The sequence below is a fragment of the Thunnus thynnus genome, chromosome 5, assembly GCF_963924715.1.
Source record: "Thunnus thynnus chromosome 5, fThuThy2.1, whole genome shotgun sequence".
Classification (NCBI taxonomy): Eukaryota; Metazoa; Chordata; class Actinopteri; order Scombriformes; family Scombridae; genus Thunnus; species Thunnus thynnus.
Window position 1 is genome coordinate 18,216,040 of NC_089521.1, and position 25,232 is coordinate 18,241,271.

The window sequence follows — 25,232 nt, forward strand, 5'->3', positions numbered from 1 at the left end:
TTCAATTCATGTGAACTGTCACTAATCTCTGCTCAGATATTAGATTATTATGAGTCATATACAGAAATGAATCTCTGCCTTTGGAAAGACAGGGGCCATGTGGCAGGGGCTGAATTGGCAGTGGTGGAATAGTGGATTGTATTAACCTTAATGATCCTTACTGAGTGAGCGTTTTACTGTTATATTGTCAGAAGATGCAGCCAATCTCAAAAGCTTCAACTTTTTTAAAAATGTTTTTATTGCTAAATGGAATATTATGACGTTTGGGAAACAAATACCTGCTTATTTGACTAATAGTAGGTCAGAAAAATGTCTGTGTCAAACTTGTGTTGTCATCATTATCCACAATAAGTAACCAACAGTTCATTGTAATCATCAGTTATTAATGTGTACACTAACATGTGCAATACTTCAGTTGTTGGTCGTATGTTGAACGTGCAATATCCTACTACAATGTACAATACTGGTGCAATATTACTTTCCTGTTATTATAAGCTGTAGTGATTTTTATCAATGCCATTGGTTTTATTGTGTTTTGTTTGTTTGTTTGTTTGTTTTTGTATGAGTGATGTAAGGTATGTAAGAAAGTAAGTATGTTTGGGAGATAAATGTTTTGTGATGCAGTAATGCTGAGCCCGAGATAAATTTCCCTGAGGGGATAATAAAGTGTATCTTATCTTAGCATTGTATGTTTTAAGAATAATTACAAGTATATATTTTTCAACATATAGTCTTAAATCCATCATTCTAGATGTGAAGACATATCCTCTTCTTTGAGTATAAGCTAGTTTATTCAAAGTATGACTATCTTTATTCTGTAGGCTACCACTGTACCACAAGTCCCAACTATTATAAGAAAGTCCAACATGAAAACGTGGTATAAAAGCAAAAGTTGAAAAAAAAAAAAAACGGATTCTTTGACTGGACTATCTATGACTGCACCCGTTTAAGAATTGCCACATTGCCCCCTTCCGTTTAAAGCATGTAGGTACATATATCACAGTTTTTCATCGTGTATGCAAACGTTAATTTCTCCTCCAAGCATCCCAAAAACTCTCTGTAAAGTCCCTGTAATACATCTTTATGGGCTTGATATGTCGGTGGTAATCAGTAGCTAGTTTACAGTAAGCTTTTTGTGTAGCATTGTCTACATTTGTTTTTTTTATATCTTGACAAACGTGCATTTTCTTGTACTTAACCCCTTACCACTCCTGTAAATTCCTGTAAAATTAGGCTAAAACGCCTGTCCCAGGCTTACCCAAAGTAAATTGAAAACTGCTCTTGAACCATTTGGAGTACATGCATGGTTTTGGTTTCTTTTGAAAGGTAACACAGAAGTTTTTTCCCCAACAGAAGTCGGAACACACTGAAGAAGAAGGTATTATTTCCGCCTTCCGCCTTGTATTTTGTATAATGTGTCCTGTGTGTTTTTTTGCTTTGTACTGTTTGTTATTGTGCTGATATATGTTTTAATTGTAAGGGACTGCAGATGAAAATTAGCTTCAAGCTAACTCTGGTGCAGTACATCAAATGTTAACATTTATGTTTAAAACTGTACATTGTCCAAATAAATACAACAATTATAATGGTGTTTTGCCTTCTTAAAACTAAATATTTTGCATATAAAAGAGTCAAAACAACTGCTATGGTGGAAAGGGAATTTACATAAAAAGCAAGCAAACTATTTAAATTTACATAATTTCCTTGTTGTGGCTTTACTGAACCCATTAAAACTGTATAATGGTCATTTTCATCATGTTTGTGAACTTTCTGCGACCATTAAATTCACAGTTGCCATAGAAACCGATAGCAACACCTTGGGCCGTCCACAAAATCCGTTCGTCTTTTTGGTCCGTTTGTAAAGATATCCGTAGTGAAACAAGTAAGTTTAGGTGTCACACATGTACCGTCACAACCGACTGGGAAATTAGCTTAATGTAATTTGGAAGAAGTTTCGAAATTCCCGAGTCTCTTCTTGAATTTTAATCGACAACATTAGAGGAACCACCATTGCTGACGGTATTTAAACTGAAAACAAGTAACTGACAATCTGCCAACGGTAGCGACGATTTTTAACGTGTCTCCGTGTTTCAACGAGGAGCAACTCAACCTCCGCCTAAGCTAACTAGAACAACCTGTTCTCGTTGGATTCAGCCATGGACGCGTTTGTAAAATTTACAAATCAAAGTCAAGGAAGGGACCGTGTTTTCAGGTAAGTTGTTTGGAATATTTGTGACTTGGTTCTAAGTACTAGTTGGTTCATTTATTCGTAGAAGAAAGTGACGTGAAGTTACAGTATTGAGCGCAGACAGTACGAGCTGAGAGATATCGATTGATAGAGAGCAAAGTTTCTCTACCCCCCTCTACTTCTTTCTTTAAATACTTTTTTTTTTTTTTTTTAATTTCAGGGCAACCCAATATGCATGTGCGCTGTCGAGATACTTACTCCGAAACAACCCAGAAACAAAGGACTTGGTGGCAAAACTTAAAAGTCTGGAAGCCAACATGAGTGCTGGACGTAAATGTGAGTATAACTGCATTAACGTTACTAAGATTTTTTTTTTTAACTGAAAAGGTACAGTAAAGGTTGTTGCACTGTTCAGCATGTTCTGCAGATAAATAGATAAAATTAAAAACATTTTCTATATCCTCTGCTTCTACCCTCAAAATTCTTCTTTTAGTGTCTGATATGTATCTTGACACATCCAAGTTTTAAACAAACAAGGAGTTCCTTAATTAACTGAACCATATGGGGCTGCAACTAATGAATATTTTCATTATTGATTAATCCCTTGATATTTTTTTTGATCAATGTTTAGTCTATAAACTGAAAAATGTCCATCACAGTTTCCCAAGCCCAAAATAACACCTTCAAATTGCTTGTGTTTGTTAAATCAACAGTCCAAAATCAACTTACCATATTATAAAACAGAGAAAAGCAGCAAGTCCTCATATTTGAGAAGGTGGAACCAGCAAATGTTGGTCATTTTTGCCTGATAAATGATTTATTATCAAAATTGTTGTTGGATCATTTTGTCAGTAAACAAAATAATTTGACTAATTTAGCTCTCCATTTTTACAACCCTCTGTCTCTTGTGACAGCCTCATTCACAAAATTTTTCTGGATACTCTCCCACTACTTTGTTAATAATGTGGTGAGCCACTCTGCTGACTCTCAGTCAAATTAAGTTATCCTCCAGATTCACCATTTTATAGTCTTGTGTGCACAAATGCAATGGAAAAAAAGGCTCCCTTCTTTTCCATTAGTCCATCCCTTTGACGTTTGCATAATATTATCATAACACCGTGGTCTGCCTCATAATGATCTGAAATTTTCTTTCCACTGTTTCATTGCCCTCAAAAACCCTGTCTTACTGCGGATTTTCTCTGTAAACACAATAATATCTCGTCAACAAGGTCAGTATTAGCTCTTGACGGCCCACTCTTTAAGGCCAACGAGAAAGCAGCTGAGTCACAGTTTTACTTGTTTGACTTTCTCCACATTCCATAAAGCCCAGTCTGTTGTCAGTAATTCAATAATCTCACCCGTTTAATGAAAATCATGTTGGAACTGACACCTTTTTTCTGGGAAATGTTGTTTCTTTAATGTAATAGATTAAACCTACCACTTTCATCATAAGGGCAATTTACTGGTAAAGTACATCTACTTTTATTTACTGTTATTTCACATAACAGTTACATGTTGCAGAGCACTGGGCTCCCATGGTCATGAAAATCAGGGAAAAATTTTACAATTTGAACATGTACACGCAAATGTTTTTGAAGATTATATGAAGTCATTAAAAGTCAGCAAAAGTTGTGACATTTTATATAATGATGAAACTAAAGAAGGATGTGTGTCTGAAGTTAGCAAAATGCAAAACTTTGTTGCATAAGTTTCAACCCTACTGCTGCGACACTAGATTTTACCCCAGGGAGTTGTTTAACAAGCCACCCGGATACTACATATCTTGTCTCATTAAATAGATGACAGAATAAACATTAGCCACACTCTAAATAATAATTTAAAAAAATAGCATTTGCTGTGTGAAAAAGCACCTCAGCTTTTTCCACTGAAGGTTAATATTTTATCTCATGAAATTGTAAACATTTTTAAGATGTTCGTGATGGAGGTGGTTTTCATTTCAGGGGAGGGGACCCTCCTCCACCATAAAATGCTGCGGTAAACTTTTTATATACGATGCCACCAATAAATCAACGCTTTTTCTGAACTCTGTAGTTTTTTTTCCAACTGTGGCTGTAACACTAATGACCGTACGACTGGCCTTGACAGCTCATAGGTAGCTGTACTTTACAACCTAGGGTGAATTTTAAAACTTCTTGAACTTTCACAATTTCTGCTTTCAATATGAATTTAAAATCTCAGAGACTGACATGAAAATGAAGGATAAGGTGCTGCCTTAGAGCAGGGTCAGGCAATACCTTGTCCCTGTTGATGCTGTTGCAGTAGAACTGTATCAGGGCCAAGTCTGGGCCACAGAACTAGGCCAGGCTCTGTTGGTGTGCCACTTAATTATCTCCTCTCTTCATCAGAGCTGTAGCCACAGGGCTCTCCTGCCTCTATGCCTGGGCTGCCTGGCTTGAGTAATTGTGGATGAAAGAGACATGCTGGTCTCACAGTTTAAAACAGCTTGTAAGAGGTGAATTGACTTGTGACAATGGCTTGTGATGATGCCAATAACTTGGTTTCTGAAGGGTTCAGATAGCAAAGAATGCAAGAAAGAGTCAGAATAGATTACAGTATATAGGCACATGATGACAATGATCTCTTTCCCTCAGAGAGACAAATTTAATCAGATAAAATTGTAGTTTGGTTTAAATGTAGCTTAACTGTATTCTGCCACAATGAAATGTTGGTCTGACATTTCATATTAAGATTTCTGTTCTAATATCCTCTTTTCTCTTCCTCCTTTTGTCAGTGTTCAGGCTGGGAAATACAATAAATTCCATTGAGGCTGCTAAGCGAACCATGCAACTCTCTGACCGAGTGCTGTGCCTGTGCCTTACTGTGGCCAACATCAACCGCGCCCTCTACTTTATCTGTGACAATGTACTTTGGGCCAGAAATGTCGGCCTTATCCGTGATATCGACAAGGAACGTTGGAGTCTAAGTGCCTCTCGCTTCTACCTCTTCTCGCTAGTTATGAGTGTGACCAGAGATGTTTATGTTATCGCCCAGTTAATGGTACAGAGAGCAAGAGATAAACACTTTAAACAGAAAATGGATTTGCATCTCAATGAGAGCCCGGAAGTAGCTGAGGTTGTCATTCCCCAGCTGGATGCTTTTCTTTTTCTGCTGTTGGAGAGCCTAAAATCACATCCCGCTGTTGCCTTGGACGCAGTGAAAAATATCTGTGATCTCACCATCCCTTTAGACAGGTTGGGGATATACCAGTCGAATGCAGGAGTGGTCGGATTTTGTGGCCTGATATCCTCACTGATTGGGATTGTAACCCTCGTACAGCCCAAGTTAAAAATCAAACCATGATAATGAGGGTTATTATAGGTTGACCAGCTGCAGATAAAAAGGTTTATGACAACATACTGGTTTGTAAAACGACTTAGTGTCATCTAGCTGGAGCTGTAATAGTGGTTAACTGGTGTTTACCCGGTGCACAAAGTAATTAAGCAGCACAATGCTTTACTTGGCATTTAGGTTTCACACAAACACAAGCCAGCAATAACTGAAGGCTTGCAAGTGTCGAGAATGACTTAACTGAATTGTTTTGGGGAAAAAAAATTAACATGATCTTTTGAAATAGACACAAATTTTACTTGACATTCAATGGGGACCAGTTATGGACTTACACACCAGGTAAAAGGGAGCAAATCAGGTTTTTATAGTAGCCTTATATATTTTTGTTTGCATCCCTGTCTTCTCCAGCACCACACAGTCCATCACACCAGCAATTTTCTAACTACTGTATTTGCAAAATAAGGGCTTCCTACTGATATAAGCTGTGATGCACCTTTCTTTTAGAAAAACTTCAGTTGTTAATCAGGGTGGCATAGTCACCTTAAATCTAGCGTCTTTCACTGCTCTCTGGGTGGCGTAGTCATCTTAAATCTAGCGTCTTTCACTGCTCTCTATTTTGTGATAAAATGCTGCTAAAAGTTTTACTTGTACGATTCAAGTGATGAATAAGCTGCTTCTCAGCCAAAAGTTCTTTCAGAGGGTTGAGGGATTCCCTCTCGTTATTTATTTTTCATAATGCCATTCAAAGTCTGGACTTTGACACTCAGCAGGTTATAATTATGTTAACTTAAAGAAAAATGTAAAGAATTGATTGAGTACAAAATCCTGCGACTGTAAAATAAATAAATAAATAAAAACTATGCAAAATGTGTTACTAGTTTTAAGAGCAAATCCACCTAAATAATGTGTTTACAATTACATTCTTAACATGTTGTCTGGTAATTGTGTGTTTATGTATGTTTTTTGAACTTTGTGACACAGAAACTACCAACTTCCTCTACTAAATACGACAGCTTCAGTCTTAAAAGCTGCAGTTCAGATGAGTTAATGTTTTCACTGTCACAGTTGATTGAAATGTTAATAAAACACTTAATAATAAACAAAAATAATTTAGAATTGTGTTTTTTTTTTTTTAAAAAAAAACAAACAAACAACTTATTCATATATTTAATGCTGTCTGTGTAGTGATGAATGGAAAACAGTTGTTCAGTTTATCAGAAGAGTAACGCTGCCCTCTTGGGGAAACATGGCACATTGTCAAATTGAAAAGAGCTTTATTTTCAATTTTACTGAGACAACAATACATTTTTTTTCTGAAAGCTTTTCTCAAGAGGATGACATTGTGATAAAGCATCCACCATCAAAAATTGCAAAAATATATTCCATTTCCCTTTCACCATACTTTGAGTTTCGCTGTGAAAAGAATGAACAAACTATGCAAAGACGAATCCCATAAAAGAACAAACACATACAAAGCAATAAATAAAGAAATTTGTTCTCCTAGGTAGATCAATTGCAGTGATTTATAATAGACAAAATGTTTGATTTCACATTTCCATTTAGGACTTGCTTTTCCAGTACCAACAAACCAATTAAGCGCACCTGTAAGAAACATGTGGAAACAGTTTGCTAGGCTGCAAGTAAAAAATAAAAATAAAATCCAGGCCATTCTTTCAAACATACATGTATGTAAGTAGCTAACATTAGATGCAGTTTAATTGGTGTCCTGGAAAACCTTGCATTTTTAAAATGCCAAACTTTCATAACTGGAAAATTGCTCTAATTAAATATGATATCATGTCCCTGTACTTTTTACACTTTATACAAGGAATCTGATATCAACTCCACGCACTTTGAATAGTGGCAACAGTGTGAAACTACAGTTGTGTAAATACTGCTAGCCCAAGTTCTTTTTTCCAGAATACCAATGATAGTTACATGCAGAGTTGCTCTGCTTTCTGAATGAAAAGGCACCTCCAGTAGTTAGCTCCTGCAACAGTAAAAAAACATCACAGTTAGCACTTGAGAAGCCCCTTTCACCAAGGGTGTGGTTTCCCAAAAACAACAAGTTAACACGACTGGTACGATGATCATCTTACAATTACTGATATTTTCCCCACGATGCAGTTTGTCTGATTACATATTTAGCGTACAGTTGATCAGTATCACTCTAGTGGTAAATGGGAAGCCCTTAATCTGATTTTTCTTTCTTTAAATTGTTTCTTTGAAGGTCTAAAGAGTATTTTGTAGACATTTCCATCCTGCCATGACTTTTAAAAATGTGTCAGTACCTTTCTGTTTAGGATGAAAACAAATTCCTTTGTGAAATAAATTGTTTTGTGTTTCTGAGCTGGCCTTGCACTCTTGTCTTCTGATACAAATGAACTGTTGATTTCCAGTTCCAGTACCAGAACAAAACAAAACACAGGTGTTTTCAGTTATGTTGACTGATCAGACATTTTCTCAAGTTGGGTGGAGCGACAGTATGTAGCACATTTGCTAAGCTCATCAAAATCGTATTGCCAAAAGAATCAAAAGAGTAAGAGGTCTGGTCCTGAGAAGAGATCCAAACAGCCAGAATAATGAAAACATGCCATTAAGTGTACCAGAGCTTTAAGAATCCAGCTTTGTTTTTTTAAGCTTTCAGGCCATTTAATGCTCAGAAATGGAATCTGGACTTACAATTATCATTTTCCAATAGTCAGTGCTAATAAATATTCCTTTCTTGGAAACTTTCATATGTGCCAAGACAGAGCAACTGATGCTAGTCTCAAATCCTTCAAACATCCCAGAATACAGAAAGAAAAAATGTTCAAATGCATAAAGAGCTGCTAAATATGTGACAGTAAGCCCACTCAGTATTTGCACTGAGTAATCAAGAGAAGCAAAGTCAATTATTTTGTATAGATTTCTGCGATAATTCTTTCTTTTGATAGTGGCGCTTGATAGGATTGGACAGTGAATTAAATTCCTCTACAGTTCATGATTATCTGACAGAGACAAAATAGGAAGAATTGTAACATTATTAAGATGTACAGAGAAAAAAAAAACAGAACAACTATCCAGTAACTGAATTTTCCTTCAAACTAGAAGACATTTAAACAAATAGTGTGAGAATACTTTAAATTGTGCAGGTTAAACGAAGAGCATTTCAAAACAGGGGTACCAGAATCTTGGAAATGTCTGACATACATGTTAAGGCAAATATTAGCTTCATTTTCCCATTTCAAGCAATTATTAAGACAACAGTTGTGAGTACAGCTACATGATGCAAAGGTTGAGAGAACACTGAAATCTGATCACTATCTTCTACTTCAGGCCACAGCTAATTAAGGTGAAATAAAAATACATGTTGTGGTTATTCAGATGTCCCTGCTTGGGTACAAATCATTTCAGAAAGTCTAAAAGCCTCATTAGCAGCCCCTAGAGGTCGGCCTGCTTCTTACACCCAACTGAACCAAAGTGGTTTGAACCGAGTGACCTAGCCGACAGCAGGCCGACATCCTCCCCACGCTTTCTCTGTGGGGCTAAAAATTACACAGTCCAATTTGTGAAAGGCATCTTTATCACATTCAGCAGAATAACATCAAAATGTAACACTCACTGAAGTGAATTACCGTCATTCAACTAAATCCCATATTAAATATCATCAAGACTTCAACCAAAGCAGAATCATACTAAATGAAAACGTTTGGACTAGGTTGATTACCAAAAAAAACCACGTAAGGTTTTAAAACTGCATGTAAAGTGAAAAAGTGTGTTTCATAGAGCAACTTGTAGTCATTCATTTACAAAACAAACCTGTTTGTAAGCACAAGACGAGAGAAAAACGCAAGTTGATAATGTTTTTTCCTTACATAATGAAAAGGCAATTCTTGGTAGGCTACATGTGGGTGAAATTGACACTAATTGTGCACGAGCACTATCTTGAAACCAGCATGACGGCACTGGGAGGAGTGGTTTTGTGGCATTCCAACATTTCTTAGAAATGAACAGGACAATGGCAGAAAGCTACATGATAACAATCCTTATGATCAAAGTCCAAAGAAACTGGTCCTATCCACAAAATGCATGTTCTGCATTTTGTGATCGTAGTAATACACTGAGATAAACCTTTGAAGTGTCTTAGTCCTGCTGAAATATAGGTTTTGTATGGATGACAAATTTTGTGTTGCCTTCACAAGATGAAATCAAAATTTATGGCTTGACCATATTACTGTCATTATCTGACCTTTATTGTAACTAATTCATTAATAATGTGATTGAATGTGTTGTGTCAACATGTGACTTTCTATCAACACACAGCAAATAAACAGATTCCTTTGTTTGTTAAATATAAAGACTTTAGTAGCATTTGTTTCCCCTAAGATTGATTGTACCATCAATTTAATACTTTTTATAAATCCACACTTTTTAGTTCTGACAAGATAAAAGAATAGAATAAAAATGCAATTAGGCAGGAAGGATCGCATCTGTTTTGCATTTCAGAAAAAATGGATTTGGCTTTCACTGTGTCATCTGGCCTTTTCTACAGCAGAACAATATCCAGCCATTACAGCGATAATCATTGTTGAAAACCATACTGTTAAAGGGCAACATTTGATCACGAGTCAGTGGTCTTAGCTCATTTTTGAAAGACAACCTCGCTCCTCGACTCCATTAACACTCGGAGGGGTAAAGTGAATAGTGTTTCAGCGACTCTAGGACCCAGCTGGGCAGTCTTTGGGTCTAGTACGAGTCTTTTGGTCCAGTCATATTACACCCTGCTGAAGGTAGAGGCCAGTTACTAGGAGAGTTCCTGTGCTCGGTCATAATCTGTGATCAGACCTTTGATATGCGACAGTTTCTGATGGAGGTACTCGCATCGCTTCTTCTCTTCCCGATACCCAGGAAACTTCTAAAAGAGAGAAAAAGAAAAGAGGCACTTGTGAACTTTCAGTAACACACATCAAAATCCAGCACAATGGGCCTCATGCAAGAACATTATCATATTTTCTATCCTAAACTTCTCTTACTTTTTTCAGTTTCCAAGTATGCAAACTGTCTTAAATTGCTTGTTTCAACCTCACGAATGCCGCTGTTCATGAATAGAGTAGGTGTGCTCTTGAGACATGATCATCAGCATAGTCTACACTCCCAAATTGTTATATAAGGCTACATGTTTTGCTCCATTTCTGGACAAGTTTCAAGATGAATACGTAGCAAATGTAGTTGTGTCAGTAGGCTTGTAGTATTACTCAAAAAATGAGAAAATATTTCTGCAGCAGTCAATGCTGTGATGTTACAAAGCCATACCGTGAAAGAAATAAAGAAGGAATGGTTTGACAAGTTAGACATCCAAAATATGGTCAAGGGGACATAACAGTCATGGAGATGGACAAGAGAATAAATTCCAGTTCAGGTGACATTAAAACAACTACTGAGATGTATTGTAAATTGTCAAAATTCTAATGCCAATAAAATCTAAAAAGAAAAGCTGCTGATGAACCTTTCAGTACATTGGCAAGCCACAATGCACACATGAATATAAATTTTACATCTGCGTCTATTTTAATCTTGAATTTTTTCCTTTGTTGATTCCCTAACACATTTAAACTCCAAATTATTTTATATTAAAGCAGTATGAGAAAGGCAGACTATCTACATGACTCGTAAAAACAGACCTGGACTGCTAGCAAATTTTGTACATTCCCGAGAAGAAAATTTATTTTATATAGTTCTCTTAAATCCCTTGTACATGCAAGTTAAGAATGAATACGTTCATAAAAGTGGTTCTCGCATGAGGCCCAATGTATGATGCTCCAAGTGTTACATGAAATTGAAATTGAAAGTTTAAATAATTCTTACTTTCTTATACTTTTTGTACTTTTGTAGTATTTGGTCCTCCATAAGCTGAAAAGATACAAAAAAAGGTGTTACAAGTGCAATGCATCTGATCTGTTTTCTGTTTGGTGTTTTACTAAAAATGGAGCCATAGGCCTCTGGTGCTAACAGTACCTTGTACTCTTGTGTTCCCGGTGAGAGTGTGTTGATCTTTGAGCCCAACTGAACAAACATCTCTGTGATAGCCCCAATCCGGTCATGAAGCGCTCTGTATTCGTCATACTCAGAACAGAAGTCGTCTTTATACTGTTGACGCTGCTCCACTGCTGTTATGGTGCTGTATTTTCTGAAAGAGGAAAACATTAACTTACTGAAAGCTGTCATTTAAAAGCAGAAGTGGTCTTTAGTTGTTTCCCTACATCTTCCAGTAGATGGCACTGCAGAATGATGGAGCGAGAGTTCTGACACGTCACTGATTCAAAAGCATGATGTGTTGACCAGATGTATAAATATAAGACATAAGATTATTTGTTTTCAAAGTCATTCTCAGTGAAGCTTTGTGACAGCTCATTTAGACATGTGTTCTACTTCCCTCTATTTATGTCAATGTTTTGAAGCTGAACCTAACCCTTTTGGGACAAGTCGGTTTCTTTTCTCAACAACAGTGGGTTAGACTCTGAAACCTAAACTCCCCAGTGACAGATGATATTGACAACAACTCATGTGGACCCACTGATGTTGTGACAATTTTTTGAACTTCATCCCTGAATCAGAAAACCTTTCAGTATCTGGGAATATAACATATGAACAATTGGGGACCCAATGTGTATTAAAACTCACAATAAATAGTCGGGCAGTTCCTCTGTTGCGGTTCGATTGACGGGTGTTTTCTCTCCTTTGTGGTCTGTAGAAGAAAACACATACACATTGAAAAAAAAGAGTTAAAGCAATCCGTCAATGCAAATGCGATAATGCACCCATCATATCAAGGCTGATAGAATCATTTATCACTGTCTCTGATAAGAGATCTGATCCAAGGCAGGCAGTGACGTCAGCAGCCCAGAGTAGGAGGCAATGCCGCCTGCTGACTCGTTCGACCGTAGGTCACCCAGCTGTTCCACAGTCAATCATCAACAGACTAGACCGGGGATGAGGACAGGAGGCCGGAGAAAGTGTTACAGTCCTAACAACACTCACTGAGCTCTATAATGAAACTATGAATTGCTTTTTGTGGGCATCTAGCAAGAACTGTAACTCAACCTTGGACCCTGAAACTTGAGGATGTTTTCCTTTCTGCTGAATGAAAGCTGATAATGTCTTGGCCAGAGGAAATGATATAAAACAGATTCATGACAACACAATTGGATACATGAAGTGTGACAAAATCCTACAGAGAAGACAGTTTTATAGTTTTATTGCCATTTACCTTTGAGATTTTCCTGGTTCTGCTTCAGGTCTGGACTGGTCTCTATCCAGTCTGGTTTTAAGCGCTCTCGTTCCTTGTCTTTGTGCTTTTTGGACCTTTTCTTTTTATGTTGACCGTTGGTGAACTGTTGGTCAGTGCAAATGGAGCTGTCAGTGTGTGGGGGCTTGGGGCTGGGTGCAGTAGGAGCTGGCCCTGTCCTCTCCAGTTTGGGAACAGCAGATGACCCGCTGAGTTTGTGCGGTGAGTACAGACCATTTGGGCACCCCTGGAGATGATTGTTGGTTTTGTCGAACTCCATTTTGATGTGTACACTAGTGTTTCCGTGACTAGAGGAGCTATGAGCCCCATTGGTCCCATAGTCTCCATGAGAGGGCGACTGCAGAGGCAAGCAGTGGTCTAATAGTCTTTGCTTTTTGGGGGTCTGACAGTTGGATGGATCCGAGGGCAGTGGGCGTTTCTAGAGGTAAAAATAACACAGTGATTTTTTTGGCATTCATGATTAGGATATTACACAATGTGCCAAAAGTGCCTTTAGCATGAGCATAAATAGATTTTTTTACTTTAAAGGACTAATTAAATTAGATTAAATTTAAGAGAAAATCAATACCACCCTCATGTCTGTACAGAGCATATGTAGCTAGAACCAGCAGCTGTTAGCTTAGCATAGCAAAAACACTGGAAACAGGAGAAAACAGCTTACTTGGCTCTGTCCAAAGACAAGAAAATCCACCTAAAGCATCTCTAAAGCTCACTAATTAACACTGTATATCTTGTTTGTTTAATCCGTAAAAAAAATTAAGGGTAAAAACGACAATTTTCCAGTTTACATGCTAAGCTAAGCTAAGCTAATCAGATGCAGACTCCGGCTACAAAGTTACCATACAGACACAAGAGTGGTATCGATTATTTCATCTAACTCCTGGCAGGAAAGAACTATTCCTTTAATTCCAGTCTGAGCTGTATTTAGTCTCAAGCTACTTAATGTAATTATAGAAAGATTTAGCAAAAAAATAGCTTTATTCAAATGTGTATCTGCAATAGAAGATTCCCTATCTATTCTCAGTTTTTGAGAAAGAGGCAGTAGGGGAAAATTCAATTCATTCAAGGTGAATAATTACCACAGAGAGACTCTTGGCAGGACTGAGTCGTGAAGGAGAGTCCCCAGGAGTTTTGTGGAATGAATGGTTGGACTGAGGACTCTTCAACTGGCTACTGTGGAGTGGCTGAAGTTTCCTGCAGAAAGATTAAGAACACAGCACCTTCAGTTGGACAGTAACTGCGAGGTAAATGGGCTGTGAAGCTAAACAGGAAGAGGGAGTATGTAGGTCATAAAGCTTGCTTTGGCAGATTTATGATGAGCAAGTGGATGAGCAATTATCTTCTATAATGACATGGCTTTCCGAGAAAAGGCAGAAGTGGCAGTTTTTCCAAAGAATAACTGATCATTACAACACAAAACGGGCAGACTTTTATTTAATCAAAGCTTTTTGCATGTTTCTCTGGTATGTTTTTTGTTTTGTGTCTCTGGTGATACAATCTACAGGAGGCAACCACAAAGACTGAACACAGTCCAGTGAACAGAACAATAGCAGCAGATTTAACCTCTGTATGACCAAACCCTCTTCTCTGTTAATCTGCTTCCTACAGCTCCTTCCTCATACAGACGCCACTACAACAAGTCACTCCCCTCCCAGTGGATTTACGCAGCTCTCTTAATCATACAGTTAGTGTGAAATTCGGAACCATTTTAACATTAACATCAATTAAATAACAGTAGTGAGAAAGCCTGAATAAGATGAACCCACTGTGACAAGTATAAACAACAGGAAAAAGAGATCTAGAGTTTACAGTATTTTTTTTTTTTCATTTTATTACTTTATTTGACAGGGATAGTGCATATTAATAACATTTCTCAAAATATGCCAGAGTTAGCCAGAAAGGATAATTTACAGGCTATCGCAGTTTTATCACACTTGGCAAACAATTTGATGACTTCAATTTTCCAGCTTTTTACACTTAGCAGGGGTTGTGAACAGAGGGGGTTGTGCAATCAGCCAACAAGACTTGTACTTTTTCCAAAATGCTCATGAAGCACATGGCCTGCATGTTTACTGGCAGGCAGAGGAAACGTACGAGGGAGGAAACTCACCCTGAAAAGCTCTGCCTTGCTACTCTGAACCTTCCATGCTAATGCTATTTGGCAACACAGTGCCGGGAATATTTTCTTCTGCTTTGATGTGTCCATTAAGAGATTCATCAGTGCAGAGAAGGAGTCATTTAGAAGCTTCACTTTCAGCATGATCACAGCAGACTTCTACATTAATTCAGTGGCCTTTCTGTATTTAAGCCAACACTGTCAAAATGCATCCATCCCTTAGTCTTTTCTATGTCATCTGCCCAAATGGGTCTCTAAAAGTCTAAAGGAACTTTGAAGCAATAGTTCAACATTTTGGGAAATACACTTATTTCCTGTCTTGCTGATGGTTAGATGAGAAGATCAATATCGCTCTTGTATCTGTTAAATACAAGGCTAGAGCCAATAACTTCCTTAGCTTACCACAAAGATCGAAACCAGGGTGAAACAGCCAGGCCCCAGGCAGTAAGCTTGGCAAGAAAACAAATAAGCATATTTCCCAAAATGTTGAACTATTCCTTTCAAAAAGTCAGTAGAACATTGTTTTACACATTTTTAAGTCTCTCAGTGGAGCAAAGCATTAAAGAGTCTGTATGACTTTCATTTTTGTGTTTTATTGATACCCACCTGATAAGGAGCCTATGGATGAGTTGCTTCTCCTCCTCTAAATAGCCAGGCCAGTCTCTCTGGACGTGTCTATAGAGCTCATCCTTCAGAGAGTAGCTGTGGTCTTTAGGGTTCAGCTTACCAACCTGAAAAACCAATAATTCCCAATATTAATAAAGCAACGGAAAGGGGACAGTCCTCAGGAAAACAGATCAGCTGAGGCTGTAAAAGCACCAAACATTGTTAAAGGGGACCTATTATGCTCATGTCCAGCTCTATATTTTTATTTTTGGACTCCACTAGAGTAGCTTTGTATGATTCATAGTTCAAAAAACTCATTATTTATTTTATACTGGCCCTTTATGCAGCTTCACAGTTCCTTTTTTTTTCCGAAACAGGCCGTTTTGGATTCCTCTCTCCTCTGCCCCACTCCCTAAAATCCCACTGTGTTCTGATTGGCCAGCTTCAGGAAGCTTCCTCCAGCTCTGAAGGCAGCATAAACAAACTATAGAAGTCGGATTTCGCTTCTTGTTCTCGTTCTTTACTCAAAATATAAACTTCTCAAGTACATCCATACTTGTTGGAGCTGAAATCTGATCTGAAATATGTGAGTGGACAGCGTGAACATCCGCAGCAACAAAGATTACAGCAGGATGTCTCTGTTTGGTAAGGCTCATTACCTGCTTATTGTCTGACATCTTTATCCTATCTGTGTTCAGCTCTCAGTACTTTTGTAGCTTCTAACTGAATCTCTGTGCTTTGAAGTTTAATTTCTCTCTGTGTTCCTGTTTGTACTTTTAGATATCTGCCTTATTTTACTGTTTGCTGATTGCTTTCAGCCATATCAGAGTCGTATGAAGTTACTGCTGATTAAAACCCCACATTTCCTGCTTTTGGTGCTTCATATTAAAAGCTTTTGTAAAGAATTTACAGGAAATTAAATGTTATCCACTGTTTTAGCAGAGCTTCGTTAGCGGCGCTATTCTTCTGATAAAACCAGTCGACACAACAAGATCTGGAGATATTTGGAGCTCTTTGTTCAGCAGATCAGTTAGAAATAATGCAAGGAGGAATAGTACAAGAGGAAACAGCCACATAAATGCCATAATGTTAGCGGACCGGAGCAGTGAACTCCCAATGAGAGCAGCTGACACATGCTGAAGTGCTGCAGCAGATGACCGTACAGTGTTTCCCCTACAATTGTACAGGCCTGGTGGGCCACCAGGCCAACGAGAGGCCTCACCGGGCCATAAAATCTTTTCTTGAAAGCTAAAAAAAACGCCAAATATCCATTCATTTGGAAATCAATAATCATTTGCCTTTGGGAGCCTCTGTGCAGCACTGTTCTGAAACGTGAGTCAACCTCTGTGTCATTGCCTAGGAAACTCTTGACGTGATGTGAGTGCCTCATCTCTTTATGGGTTTTTTCCAGTGCATACCACTAGGCCTGAAAAAATTCTAGAGGAAACACTGCCATATAAAGAAATGGAGTTGACATCAGCTTGGTTTGAAAGTAGAAAAAACTGTTGGAAACCGAGCATTCAGAACAGTCTGAAGCCGTTGCTTTTTACTCACAGGGATTACTTCTATGTACATTTACCTCATTATTTGAAACTTTGGCCACGTTTAATATGAACATCCGACATTGTAACATTATACATATGACTGAAAATAAGGAAATGCATAATAGGTCCCCTTTAACCAGCAGTGCTGCAACTCCACCTTATGTCTAAATAAAACAAGACCTGTTTGCAAATCAATGGGTCAGAATTGTTTCCATGGTAAACAGTTTAACCCTGCCCTTCTACAACTTAATCCTGCGGATACAAATCTACCCAAACCAACCACTTTCAATTCTGAAAGTAGCCAGATCCCAGCTAGAGACACCCCACCCCTCTCCTGTCAAAACACAATCTTTTCCTCCAAAGATAATTAAAGCACAGCCCTAATTACAGCTACCAGCGGCGGCACAGTCCCTCTTGATGACTGCAGTGGGACACTCAAACATTGTGAACACAGGAAATATGCCTGAAATAAACTCACTGACATCACATTTTCAGATCATAGTTTTAAGCTTTACAGCAGTGCTCTGTTCATTAGTATCATTAGAAAAATGGCAAATGAGGGACTAGTTTGTGTTTGAAGTTTTAACCGACTCCAGTCACACTTATTAAGAATCTTTTTACACAGATGTTGATGTCTCATTTCTTTTTTTCTCAAATTATGTTTTTTTTAAAGATTATTTCATATAAACTTACAATAACAGAACATTTTGGTATTTTCTTCTACTTGTTGCATTTGAGGTTATTTATCATTAGTCGACAATGTGTTTACATAGCAATGTGCCAGATGTCTCACCTCATCCAGTACTGAGGTCAGGTCAGACTTGTCCTTTGGACTTGCCCGCTCCCTCTCCAACCACAGTAGCAGCTCAGGTTTCCTGTAGGGCTTTAAGGCCAGGAGATGAATGATACGATCCCTCAAGGGCCTGTGTGCCACAGGGCTGGGAACCAGGCTCCTCTTGTTGCTGGGGGAGTGCTTGTTGCTGCTATCTGAGCCTGATACCAAACCCTGCTTCCTCTGGACCTTCACGCACTTACCTAAGATCAAAACAAAAGGGACACACAGCAAAGTTTAAACATGACATTTTCTGAAAGATAAGTGCAGGTTGCTTCGGTCAGTGATACTGAATCAAGACGTTATCACAGCAGTAATCTAAAGCTGTTTTTGGATGGCCATACAGTCCCTACCCTACACAAAACTAAAGAGGAGCAAAGAGATTATAACTGATCTGATAACAGGATTCACTTACGTTGACTGTATCTTATAATAGCCAAGCCAACATATCATTCCTAATCCAGTCCTCTGGACAGTTATACAAATCACACCCTGATTTTGAAAGACAGGCCTACGCACAAGAGACAACCTAATACGTTTTATCTTCATTATATCTCTCAATTGTCATGCAACCTGCTTTATGCAAACGTAACAGATACAGTATGTGTAGCACTTTCTGCCCAATCTGAAAAAGCAATTTACATACATAAATACCTTGAATGGTACTGTGCTCATGCACGTTTGTGTTGGTGTGCAAAGGCAGTGTTGCTACGAGTGGAAAACAGTGAAAGGGTTGACAGTAGGGTTAGCCCACTGCTGAGTAAACAGAGGAGCATGGAAACTAAAGCAACTAACACACAGAGGCCCTTTCTTCCTGTTGCAGAACTAATTCAGTTTCAAGCAGTGCTTATAGATATCTGCAGACCGTAATCTCATTACAACTTTAAGCCATACTTTGGAGGTTGCTATAGGTCGCAGACTAACAGCACTTAAAGGACAACATGGTAGACTGTCATACGTTTAGTTTTCATAGTTTCATTGCACATGTACTTACAGCACCAATGTTTAAGCTGTAGACAGTTTGCTGTATTTCACATTTGAAAGCAGTGTACAGCATTTCTTCAGATTCAAAAGGAGACTTGTTATATCTGCTTCGCAAATTTGCTACAGTCTTGCAGGAGCATGTTTCAACATCTGCCTTGGACTAAGTCGTGAAGATTTTAGGCAAATATCCTCCCTGCACTGAAACAGCCTGTATTGCCACATTTCAAACACGCAGCAACTACACCCATTGAGGGTAATAAATTAATGCAGCTTAGGGGAAGTTTTTATGAGTCTCAAGGCAGTTTTTGTGGAATGACACTTACCACGACGGCAGTGATGTTTTACTTAGAATAACTGACATGCTTTACAGTGTGGTGAGCGTTGTATGTAAATGAGCCATGAGAAAGCAACTGTTAGCAACAGAGTATCAACATTAAATACTAAAATAATATATTGGACAACTTCATAACTTTTTAATTTCAAAAAAACCAAATGTTTCCAACACCACGTGTGCATAAATTTCAGATTCTTATTCGTCAGTTCTTCTTTTCCTATGAATACTGCTGAATTTTTAAATCATACATTATTGTCTAAATTGTGGACATTTTTCTGCTCTGCAGCCTATAATTGTGAGTTGGTAAATTGACTTTTTTCTGATGAGTGTAGCATTACTGTACCATAAAAAGACAGTCAGTCACCACAAAACAACCGTGTGCTCTCCACTGCATATAGCACATACTGTGATCCATAACCCATTTATTTCACTTTCTGCTGTCCAAGAGTAGAGGAGGACAGTTATATGCTTGAAAGATAAAATGGCATATCCTTTAAGTGCATGTTTCTAACCAGGAACTCCCATGTCTTTCCCAGCATTTACTAGATGTATAAATGTGCCAGATATATTACATTTCTTTTGTAAAAGTCTCTGAGAGACTCTTTCTGCAGCAAAGTGTGGCATGTAATGTGTAGAAACTGGTCCCAACAGCTGGCTTGTACAGCAAAACCTTTAAACATTATGTTATAGTGATGGTCTGCACAGCGGGTTTCCATTCATAAAATATAATCAACACAAGCATTTAAACTCACACAGGATCTCTAAATGTCATGAAGCCTCATGGCCAGATCATTTATAAAGACCCAGCATGGTTTTTTTAATTGACAATGACACTAAAACCACAGCTCAGGCATGGAGATGGTTAGTGAAAGAAGAAAATTAATAGCAAAATGGATGTTCTTCATTTCAGGCCAAGACCACTCCAGGTTAACTGTGGCCTCTCCTTAGATGATACTTAGAGGTATTTTATCAAGTGAAAGTGAATTAAATCCCAGTAACTGTAATTACATTTTTAGGCACAACCTGATCAGCATGAGACTTGTTACTAGCACATACTTCTGGCAAACTCAATCACATTAATGGTGCTGGCAGGCAAGCTGGCACGGTGCCTGAGCAATCTGGTCAAAATGAAAGGAAAATTACAAGAAAGATGCATCCCTCTTGCATGAATAATTGCAACACAGTGCTTTGATCAATTATGTGATAACTTCCACACCATATGGCAATTATCAGCAGGATGAAATGGTGAGAGGCAATAGTTTAGAAGCTTTCTGGGAACATGAAAACTCTCTGGTTATCTGTCCTTGATCCCTACGTGCTTCAAGGCTGCCTCGTAAAACTGATGCAGGAGCGTACAATAGAATGGAGATACAGCTATTGGACGATAGCTTACTTGGCCCTGGTTTGATCTCAATTGCTGAGCGGCTCCAGATGTCCTTCTCCACCTGAGACATGCGCTCCCGTGTCGTCTGGTAGGAGTCGTCTGTGGCACAAACTGTGATCTTGTCCTGAATGCTGCCCTGGCCCTCCAGGTGATCCCTGCCCTCCCTTTGTAGAGGAGAGAGAGAAGATTTTAGGGTTTAAGCTTACAAATTCTCTGGCTCAGCTCAATCAGCTGGCTGTTTGTCAAAAACAAGCATTAGAGATACTAGCTGTTGTAATTTTGTAATATGTGGTGTTGTATGACACACACATAACTGGTTCTGTGACTTGTTTCTGCATGCAGATTCTAGTCCTGTCTTATAAAACATAACTTTAAACAACAAGTGTGCAGTTAAAAGGGTAAAATACTCCAGGAGAAATAAAGCAGCTCTAATGTCACCCTTTGACCCTGCATGGCCACAAACACTACCTCTCTGTTCTCAATTATTACTGGACACACCTTTCAGGTTACTTGTGGCATGACGGCCTTTGGGTGTTATTGTAGCCTTGTTTGAATATAGCCAGACAGTGTACTGTCTGTTGTTGTAGTGTCTAAGAGAGAGGCCACTGTCTGGTAAGGCCCTGCGGTCGCAGTCTGACACCAAATTTACTACGAATTCCATTCGTGGTCGACTGTTGAAATAGTTATGTGTGCTGCTTACCCTGAGACATACTGGTGAATGCAGTCGAAGCTGGACTGAGGTTTGTCTTTGCTGTCACTGGAAAGGTAGAACGAGAAGACTCTGAGTCCATCGGGGGATTCAGGGGTCGGCGCTGGGATCTTCACGTACTAATCAAGACAAAAAATATGAAATTATTAGAAACATTGTTTAGAGGAATAAAACATTTTTAATGAGAGGTTAACACCAGGACAGTCCTTCATTTATCTTTATAAAAGCAAGTCATGGTCATTTTTAACCTTTAACAATTTTAGTGTTCCCTCTAGTACACTCTGACATGCTTGAGTGTATCTGCTAGCATTGCTAATTTGAGTGGTGTGTTATGTAATGAGCATGTTTTATCTCTCCCAGATGTAGCCTGATCTGATTTAATGTAATATATATCAAAGTAGAAAAACACTGGATGCAACTTCTTTTATTAAACCTCATGAGAGCGATCTTGACTCGCTGGTTTCTTTTCTTTTTTTTTTTCATGCAATAAATGTGACCTAAATAATCTCCAACTTGGGCCAGTCACAGAGGCCACATGGTACCTCCCAGGTCAGGGATGATGACCTGTAGCCAGTCATGGGAGGAGGCTGTCTGAAAGGCAAAACATTACAATAGTATAACGGACAGCTTTTTCTCTTGGGTGATAACCTCCTCTGTCATCGGCTGTCCATGGCTCCCTAGCAACAAACAAGCCAGCAGGGTGAAATCTATCTCTGTCAGAAACCTGTTACATAAAATGACCCAAAAACCTACTTCCACTAAAAGGACAGTTCAACATAGAAAGTCATTAACCAACAGGTAATATGTCCTTTAAAACACATTGGGCAGCGGCTCTCTACTACACTGCCTGCAGCTGTGTTTCAGCCTGAAAAAGGAGAGTTTAGTACTTTTGTTGATAGAATGTCCTAGATTCAGGAGACGCCCAATGATTATCACCCATCCTTTACAAGCATGAACACATGTTTACTGATGGGTAGCATTGAGTACTGTTTTCCCATATTAAATGTGAGTTTGCTGCAGCAGCTCACATTTTTCTCTCTTTGGCCTCAGTTCTCTGTGCTCTTTTTGTAGCACGCGCGGTACCACCTCAGTCCAAAACGCACAGGCTTTTTTAACTGCTGGTTCTCAAGAAAAACAAATGTCAGTCAGATGGACTTGAAGCTGCCTCTTTAGTCATCAGTCGTAAGTGATTGATTATAAGCTGACTGGCTGAGAGCACAGTGCCCCTGGCAGATGTGGCAGGCAGGACTATAGCTGTCACAAATGCCCAGTCATGCAGCAAAGCCATAAGCAGTGTTTTTTGGAGCACACGGAGCCAATGAACAGCTCCTCTCGCGACACCCCTCCTCCTCCTCTTCTGCAACCCAATGCATGCCATTCACCCTACCCCCATCAGCCCCTAGCTTTCCTTCATGCGCATGGCCCACCCATGTCAACACAAAACGCAAAGCAGCCCACAAGGCCATGGACACTTGAGACACACAGCTGACCATTAATTCTGACCTATTTATGTCTGACCGTTCACATGAAGTGGTAAAGCGGAGCCCTGCATATGTCTGCTCTGGGATTTACGCTAATTATGAACAATCAACCACAAAAGCATCAAAGTGAGTGGGACCAAGAGGCGAGCCATGTCCTCAGGACCTATTACTTTAAGAGAGTAAATAGTAGAGTAGTAGCCGCCTTGACCAAAATTAGAAGCAACAAGTCACTAAAAACAGGTTTATTGATGTAGTGAAAGGCACACAGAAGCATTTGGATTTGTTTTTAACAGGAGCATTGCTAAACAGAGGTTAGCTTGATATAAGATGAGTGTGCACATTTACACATTTAGCATTGCAATAGTGCCACCATGTCCCCTCTTTCAGTCGATGGCAGCAGTATGAGCCCCCTCCAGCCATGCATTAGATTTGCCTGTCACCCCCATCCATGCCACCGTGCACACTTCACATTCTAATTCTAATCAATGTCACTCAGGTCAGACTGTTCAGAGGTCGCCCCCGTTTTATTCACAGCATCCTTCTCAAGCTTCATAACCATATGTCATTTAACCCATTAGTTCCCAGTTCCTTACTCCTAAAGGAAAGCCTGAGAGTCTGTTTCACCTCAGGACCACAAATTTAACCTCAAAAGTGTTGAATAAAAATAGCTCAAAAACATGGGATGCTAAATTTGAAACATATGCGCTTATTCGCTTTCTTGCCAAGAATTAGATGAAAACCGATATCGATACCACTCATGTCTGTATGATAATTATGAAGCTATTTGTCGGCAAACTGACTCAGTAATGTCAGTTACACAGTAATATTTAACCTAAATTTGCTAACAGTAGCTAACATTAGCTACAAGAGCTTAACCAATTATGTATCAGCCTTTATATTGGATGAAATAAACTAATACAGATATTTCAGTAGTGGAGTAAATGTTGGCCCATAAGTAATAAGAAATGTCATGGACTGAGATGCCAAAAAATATGTTTTAGGTCATTTAGAAACTCCATTAAATATAACCTGAAAACACTGACAAGTCCCAATCTTACGGTGTTCATAAATGAAAATGACATTTTTGATAAAATCATTACCAAAACAGTTTATGTTAAATGTTGTGTAATATAAATGTATGCCAATATATCATTATTGGATTTTTTTAAGACTCAAATATCAATATTAGTATCAACCTCAAAAATCCAATAACATAATGCTTGTTAGCCACCAAAGGCTACTGGTACCAGACCGAGTCAAGTTGTAGCAGCAATGGTACATTATTTTGCTTCTAAGTTATCAGTTAAAGAATGTTTTACAGTCGCTTCAATGATCTGAATTCAACTGTCACAACAATACAGTAGGTGTGTACATTTTAAAGTACAAATTTTAGAATTTAAAAAAGTTTTTTAATTAATACATCACTACATGTACTGTACGGTGGAGGTGAAACACTAAGAACTGTGTGTTTACTGTGGTTGGAGACGCTCTCTTCACTTGGCTATTGAGTCTCTGGTTGACACTGCCACTACTTTCTATCTTTATCACTTCAGTGTAAACATATTCACAATTATGTTACCTGGTAAGTCGATGACATTTAAGTTGCATACCAACAACCAACTTAACAACTTTGCTGAACAACCAGGAAGTTACATGTTGCAACTTAAAACAGTGACTGCAAATGACTGCAGAAAACATTAATCATCACAGCCAATTCATGCAAAGCCACCTATGTCATCAACCCACCCAGTCTGATGCAATTAACTCTGACTTTTGATGTGTTTAGTTAGTGACACCACTTGTACCGACAGGTTTGTGATCCTGGAGCTGCTGTCAGTCAAGTAGTAGGTGTAGATTTACATAGAGACGCTGAGTCATAGACATCTCCATATGGAGCTTCGATCTGCTCCCTTCCCTGTGTGTGTGGTTGTGTGTGGTTGTGTGTGAGTTGCTATTTTGTCTTTTTTTAGGCATCAGAAGGCTCACACTCTCACAGGTTACATGCAGGGAGAGAGGTCAGATATCCTTAGGTGCACCGTGGCTCACAGTGTCACCAGAAAGAGATTATAATCAGTCAAGCTCTGGGGGACAAGTCATGTACAGTCATCAATTAACAATCAAAAATAGAAACAGAAACACAATCCTCAATTTAAAACATGAACAAAATGGTAAATGAGTTATAAAAAGTACATGCTGGAGGTTTTTTAAGTTTTTAAAATGTACTGACAGAGTTCAGACGGCTAATGACAGCTCATAGAAAAATATGGCTCCAGCACTACTGGGTCAAGAACTGGTTTAACCGTGAGTCACCCGTGCACATTCGTGTAACAGTCAGAGTCTCTGGTTACATGTGTCCACCAAATGTGCACTAACTACGTGCAGTTTTATCGGCAAATCTGTGTATTTTAAAACTGCTTGGTTTTTGTTTATATTACTATATTATGCCAAAATTGCATT

At 38.6% G+C, this 25,232-nt stretch overlaps 2 protein-coding genes across 2 annotated transcripts in view; one reads left to right on the forward strand and one right to left on the reverse strand.

Moving 5' to 3' along the window:
* The first annotated feature begins 1,840 nt into the window (after window positions 1-1,840).
* pex11a (peroxisomal biogenesis factor 11 alpha) lies at window positions 1,841-6,615 on the forward strand. The gene is made up of 3 exons (XM_067589738.1): window positions 1,841-2,212; window positions 2,409-2,524; window positions 4,941-6,615. The coding sequence occupies exons 1-3, from the start codon at window positions 2,157-2,159 to the stop codon at window positions 5,507-5,509; spliced, it is 741 nt and encodes a 246-aa protein (XP_067445839.1). The 5' UTR covers window positions 1,841-2,156; the 3' UTR covers window positions 5,510-6,615.
* A 136-nt stretch (window positions 6,616-6,751) lies between these two features.
* Window positions 6,752-25,232, reverse strand: part of LOC137183017 (novel protein similar to elongation factor RNA polymerase II (ell)) — a 30,811-nt gene continuing 12,330 nt past the window's right edge. The window contains exons 3-12 of the mRNA XM_067589733.1: window positions 21,286-21,413; window positions 20,595-20,749; window positions 17,845-18,086; window positions 15,508-15,632; window positions 13,865-13,979; window positions 12,747-13,203; window positions 12,161-12,224; window positions 11,495-11,666; window positions 11,345-11,389; window positions 6,752-10,394 (exon numbers count right to left, since the gene is read on the reverse strand). Of these exons, the coding sequence (XP_067445834.1) occupies window positions 10,284-10,394; window positions 11,345-11,389; window positions 11,495-11,666; window positions 12,161-12,224; window positions 12,747-13,203; window positions 13,865-13,979; window positions 15,508-15,632; window positions 17,845-18,086; window positions 20,595-20,749; window positions 21,286-21,413 (1,614 nt within the window). The 3' untranslated portion in view covers window positions 6,752-10,283. The remainder of the gene's footprint in view (window positions 10,395-11,344; window positions 11,390-11,494; window positions 11,667-12,160; window positions 12,225-12,746; window positions 13,204-13,864; window positions 13,980-15,507; window positions 15,633-17,844; window positions 18,087-20,594; window positions 20,750-21,285; window positions 21,414-25,232) is intronic.